The sequence below is a fragment of the Trichechus manatus genome, unplaced genomic scaffold (assembly GCF_000243295.1).
Source record: "Trichechus manatus latirostris isolate Lorelei unplaced genomic scaffold, TriManLat1.0 scaffold00240, whole genome shotgun sequence".
In the NCBI taxonomy this organism is placed as follows: domain Eukaryota; kingdom Metazoa; phylum Chordata; class Mammalia; order Sirenia; family Trichechidae; genus Trichechus; species Trichechus manatus.
Window position 1 is genome coordinate 2,465,819 of NW_004444176.1, and position 6,294 is coordinate 2,472,112.

At 45.2% G+C, this 6,294-nt stretch overlaps 1 protein-coding gene across 1 annotated transcript; it reads left to right on the forward strand.

Annotated features, from left to right (window-relative positions):
* The first annotated feature begins 2,198 nt into the window (after window positions 1-2,198).
* Window positions 2,199-5,526, forward strand: MPEG1 (macrophage expressed 1). The gene has a single exon (XM_004389342.2). The coding sequence runs from the start codon at window positions 2,291-2,293 to the stop codon at window positions 4,442-4,444; it is 2,154 nt and encodes a 717-aa protein (XP_004389399.1). The 5' UTR covers window positions 2,199-2,290; the 3' UTR covers window positions 4,445-5,526.
* The last annotated feature ends 768 nt before the right edge of the window (window positions 5,527-6,294 follow it).

The window sequence follows — 6,294 nt, forward strand, 5'->3', positions numbered from 1 at the left end:
TTCTATTGAGCTATAAATTTATAACTAACTGATTGATAAATTACTCAGAACATCCTGTGCAGAGGTTTTGTTCTCTCGCTAAGTAGATATTCCTTTGTGAGTTAATAAATTGAACACAGTTTCATAAATTAATCCCTCTTGGGTAGATGGCACATTTAAGTCAGTTCACTGAAGCATGACCACTGTGACATGAACAGGCAACTTTGTGTGTCTGGGTTTACAGAACACTGTCAAGGTTTTAATATTAACTATCCAAGCTCAGCCTGGGAAGTTAGGTAACTGGCCTCATTCCTTCTAATAACACTTCTTAGCTGCATCAGTGACAATATGGGGTAATTCAATTCCTTGGAACCTTCTCTCTAGGATGTACCCAGGAGGTAGTGTAGTGATACCTGTGAATTGAAACATGTTTTTGTTTGTTTTTTTCTTAAAGGCTCACCACCGTAACTGATTTATGGTATGATTTTGGGAGGTGTTAGGGTGCATTTAAAAGCTTTATTAACTCCTCTGAATTCCCTGGCTACTACTAAATGTACCCTAGTTGTCCCAAAGAATTAACAGAGCTGAGGTTCAATTAATTCTGGCAGTAGGTTAATGGACCTGGAAGCACTGTCCTAAACTATGGGGTCTAACAGGATTGGCATCTGCATACAAAAGGAAATTTGTGAAATTATGCTGTCCTAAAGATGTAACTTTGATGACGAAGGTGCACCTGACCTACACCATGGTCTTTTCAATAGCCTCATATGCATGTGAAAACTGGACAATGAAAAAAGAAGACAGAAGAATTGATGCATTTGAATTGTGATGTTGGCAAAGAATATTGAATATATCATGGACTGCCAGAAGAATGAACAAATCAGTCTTAGAAGAAATAACAACCAGAATGTTGCCCCTAAGAAGCAAGGACGAATGACTTTGGCTTGCTTAATTTGGACAAGTCATCAGGAAAGGCTAATCCCTAGAAAAAGATATCATGTTTGGTAAAGTAGAGGGTCAGCAAAAACGAGGGAAACCCTCAATGACCTGGACTGACACAATAGCCACAACAATGGGCTCAGACATATCTAAGATCATGAAGATGGCACAAGACCAGACAACATTTTGTTCTGTTATACATAAAGTCGCTGTGAGTCAGAGCCAACTCCATGGCAACTAACAATAACAACAAAGATACAACAAATGAATTGTTACTTTATAAAAAAAGAGTAATGAAGAGCCACTTAACAATGGAATGAAAAATTAAAGGCTTAATAGTATATGCCAAGGTGTTTATTGCCTGCTACATGCATACGCATATACACACACGTGCATGGTGTGCATGCTTACATACACAAACAAGATACGTAAGTGTGTACACACATATACACATATTACCTTTGATTCTCATTTACTGTCTGTAGCTTTTGATAAATCAAAATCTAGATTATTGTGTGGATTTTCTCTTTGCTCAAGTATCTCTGAAAGGAGACAGCAACACAGTGTGGGGGCCCCTCTGCCCTCACTTTGAATGTTAGGACAAGGCAGACTGAGGTTTTCTGAGGAATAGCAAACAGAACCCTCTTCAGACCCCTTCGGTTCTGCCCCAGATAATGCAATCTCTAAAGCCACAGTTATTAGGGATTATAATAATGAAATCCCACAAGACTCCAGGGCAAGATTTTCACTCCTTTCTTAAGTGTGAACAACCTTTACTGTCAGGTAAATGGGAGGTCCAGGGCTTTGGCCTTGACCTACAGCTAGTGTGGGTATGGCAGAGACAGAGGTGTCTTGCCATTCAGCTCTGCATTTCCAGTAAAAGGGAACTGGTGCCAGAAGGGGGAGTAGGGAAAATTTGAACATCAAGTCCAAGAGGGTCAACAAAAAGCAAAAGCAGAGTGCAAGGGGACAGGACCCACAGAGAAAGGTTGGTTTAGCTGGTGGAAGCTAGAAATCTCTGCGGATAAAGCAGTAAGGTGTATGGGATCACTTTTTTTGAGTGCTCACTACCGCTGCAGAGTGACGAGGTGGGAGGGGGTGGGGAGATGGGCAGTTAGAATAGTTAGGGTATAGGCTGTGTTTGTGTATCAGGTAGAGCATTATTTCTTCCAAGTCCTGATGGAACTTAATATTCCGACCGACTCTCGTTTCCTCATTTTGCAGTTAGACTAGTCTACAAAGAGGAACTGGTGGCTTTAGAAGAACTGGTGAATTTTCTGTTTCAGTTGCTGCTTTCTTTCCCATTGGTCAGTTTGCACTAAGTACTCTGGTTGCTGCTTAGAGCTGGTGTGTGGCCTGAGCCATCTGAGCCATGAACACCTTCAGGGCTGCCCTCTTCTTCTGGGTAGTGGCAGCATGGGCTAAAGGGGACGAGCCTCCAGGAGAGACAGATAAAGCTGGATTTCAAAAATGCAAGAATGCCTTGAACCTACGTGTTCTGGAAGTTCTACCTGGAGGTGGCTGGGATAATCTGCGGAATGTGGACATGGGACGGGTGATGGGCTTGACTTACACCAGCTGCAGGACCACAGAGGACGGACAATACATCATTCCTGACGAAATCTTCACCATTCCCCAGAAACAGAGCAACCTGGAGATGAACTCAGAAATCCTGGAATCCTGGGTAGATTACCAGAGCAGCACCTCCTATTCCATCAACACTGAGCTCAACACTTTCTCTGAAGTCAATGGCAAGTTCTCCGCCGAGTTTCAGAGAATGAAGACACTTCAGGTGAAGGAACACTCTATCACTACTCGGGTTCAGGTACGAAACCTGGTCTACACAGTCAAAATCAACCCAACTTTAGAACTGAGCTGGGGGTTTCGGAAGGACCTCATGGCCATCTCTGACTGTCTAGAGAACAACCAGACGCGGATGGCCACCTACCTGGCAGAACTGTTGGTTCTCAACTATGGCACCCACGTCATCACTAGTGTAGATGCTGGGGCTGCCCTCATCCAGGAGGACAGCATCAGAACATCCTTCTTACAAGACAGCCAGAACAGCCGCATTGCCGTGACTTTATCCGCTGGAATTACTTTCCAAAATATCATCAATTTCAAATTTGAGGATAACTACATCTTGCAGAATGCTCTCACCAAAAGCTACCTCTCGAACCGAACCAACTCCAGGGTGCAGAGCATTGGAGGGGTTCCTTTTTACCCAGGCATCACCCTTCAGACCTGGCAGGAGGGCATTGCCAACCATCTGGTGGCTCTAGACCGTGTTGGCTTGCCTCTGCATTTCTTCATCAACCCCAACATGCTGCCTGGTTTGCCAGGCCCCTTTGTGAAGAAGTTGTCTAAGATAGTGGAACTGGCTGTGAGACGGTATTATGATTTCAACACCTACCCTGGATGCACGGATTTCAATTCGCCCAACTTCAATTTTCAGGCCAACACAGATGATGGCTCTTGCGAAGGGAGAGTGACCAACTTCACCTTCGGAGGGGTTTATCAGGAATGCACCCAGCTCTCAGGGAATGAGGCAGTCCTCCTCTGCCAAAACCTGGAGCAGAAGAACCCACTCACTGGAGACTTTTCCTGCCCCTCTGGCTACTCACCAATCCGCCTTCTGTCCCAGATCCACGAGGAGGGTTACAACCACCTGGAGTGCCAGCGGAGGTGTACCCTCCTTGTCTTCTGCAAAAAGGTGTGTGAAGTTGTGTTTCAGGTAGCAAAGGCTGAGTTTAGGGCTTTTTGGTGTGTGGCTCACAACCAAGTCCCCGAATACTCAGGGCTACTTTTTGGGGGCCTCTTCAGCAGTAAGAGCATAAACCCCTTGACAAATTCACAGTCCTGTCCAGCTGGCTATTTACCACTGAGACTCTTCGAAAGTCTTAAGGTATGTGCCTCTCAAGACTATGAGTTGGGCTACAGGTTTTCTGTCCCCTTTGGTGGGTTTTTCAGCTGTGCGGTAGGGAACCCCTTAGCAGATTCTGCTATATCCAGAGATTCAGGGGCACCTGCTGTGAAAAAGTGTCCTGGGGGCTTCAGCCAACACCTAGCCCTCATCAGCGATGGGTGCCAAGTGTCCTACTGTGTCAAGTCTGGGATCTTCACAGGAGGGTCCCTGCCCCCTGTCAGGCTCCCACCATATACGCGGCCACCCCTTATGAGTCAGACTGCCACCAATACCGTCATGGTGACCAATATGGAGACCTCAAACTCCTGGATTAAAGACTATGAGACCCACCAGTGGAAGCTGGGAGAGCCGCTAGAGCTGCGCAAGGCCCTGAAGGTCACTCATGAGGACGAGCATGGTCTGTCAGGAGGAACAGCAGCTGGGGTCATAGTAGGGGTCATCACTGTCCTGGTAGCTGCCATCACCCTGGCCATCTATGGCACCAGGAAGTACAAGAAGAGGCAATACCGGGCAATCGAGGATGAGAAACAGAGTTTGACCCAAGGCACTGCAGCAACTGGAGATGCCCCTCAACAAGAGCCGGAGCAGAATCCAGTCTAAATCTCCCTCATCGCCCACCGGGGTTGAAAGTAGGTCTCTCATTCCTCCTCTCTCTACTTCTGCCTTCCCCATGATCAAAGTGGCAAGGACAGCAAATATCAGGTATAACTTTGTGACTTCTTCTTTAGAACATCTGGGCCAGGATGTTAATGGAGCTACATGGACAAGGTTGGCAGGGCAGAGGGAGAGGTTGGGACTTTTTAAGCAAAATCTATCCCGGGTACTAAAACATGAAGGTGGTGTCTTTTCCCTGCATGCGCTGTAAATTCTCTTCACCTGAACGTATATATACTTGCAAAAGGAGAGGAGGAAGAATGTTGACATTTTGATTTGGAGACTATTCATTTAGTCTGAGGTCTGCAGTGGTTTCCAGTTCACGAGCTATGCGAATTTCTGCCTGTAAGCATTACCCTCCCACGGTTTTGTTTTTGGATTTCATGTTCCTGGAGGCTGACAGAGTCTCTCAAAGACATGGAAAATCCTGTCTGACCACTGCTTTTTTAGCTTTGAGGGTTTCATGTTGTTGGAATGTGTCATCTCCTCTGGGTCATCTCAGGGTCTCCCATCTGAAAAGAAAGACGTTGCCTCTACCAAGCCCACATCTTCCAACTTCCTCACAATTAAGACCACAGTTACTCATATCAGACCATTCTTAGACTTCTGACCAGTGTCAGAAAATATTTTAACTTACAAACTTCTATTAGGAGGTCAAGGAGGGAGGGAATGTTTGGAGATAAGAAGTGAAGAAAGAGTAAAAACTGAAAAAATTCTGATGTTCAGAGGAAGTAGAAACTCTTACCCACAATCAACTATCTGGTTTCTTCCTATTAAATCATCATAAACAGGGCACCTAAGAGACCATAGATTTGGGTAGATTGAGGGTTACTGTTTCATGTTGTTACCAAAGTGCAATCCCTTCCTTTTCCATGGATGATCCTTGCCCTTCGTGTCTTCCCACCACAAGAACATGCACACACATACACCAAACATGCACACACACGGTAACACATAACCCTAGATGCATACACACACACTAACACACATAGCCCACATGCACAGACACAGTAACACACATAACCCACATGCACACACACACTAACACATAACCTTACATGCATACACACACTAACACACACAGCCCACATATGTACATACATACGCATACACGCATACATACACATACACCCCACACAGTGCACGCACATACACACATACCATATTCCACCAACACATCTGAATTTTTTGGGAGGGGGAGGGAAAAGGCAAGAATTCAAAGTAAGCCCCACTTAAGCATTATGTCTTCTCTAAAAACAAAACAAAACAAAAAGCAACGATATGCACCCTACCTTTATTTTTCTCCCAGCAGAAAGGGGGCTGGCATGATCAAATCCATGCTTTTAAATGAAATGAGAAAGCCATCCAGCACCACTGGTGACACATTTGTTCCCGCTCCAGGATGGCGCATCTAGCAGGATGCATGATTGACAGCCAGCACGGTTTCAGGCGTCACCCAGTTTTAATATCAATCTCATCAAATTGTAATTACCAGGGTGAATGGATTAATGTTCCTCCACAAAAATGTTTAAAATTATATTATCTGTTCCCCAAATCAAATGTCATTAGTGAGTTGCCTTTTACATAGGAGAATCTGTTCTTTCCCCGTTCATGATCACAATCAAGAGCTTGGGCCTCTTCTCCTGGGAAGCTTGAAGCATCCCAGCCTGCAGGAAGATGGCTTCGAGGGTGCTCATTCATCTCCAACTGGCATCCAGAGAGGAGAAGTGAATTTGAGCCCTGCCCTCCTGACTTCCCAGCCAGAAACACTGTGATTTCTACAACCTCTTTACTTA

Excerpts from the sequence above, each read along its gene's own strand:
- MPEG1 (XM_004389342.2), top strand. The coding sequence starts at position 2,291 with ATGAACACCTTCAGGGCTGCCCTCTTCTTCTGGGTAGTGGCAGCATGG.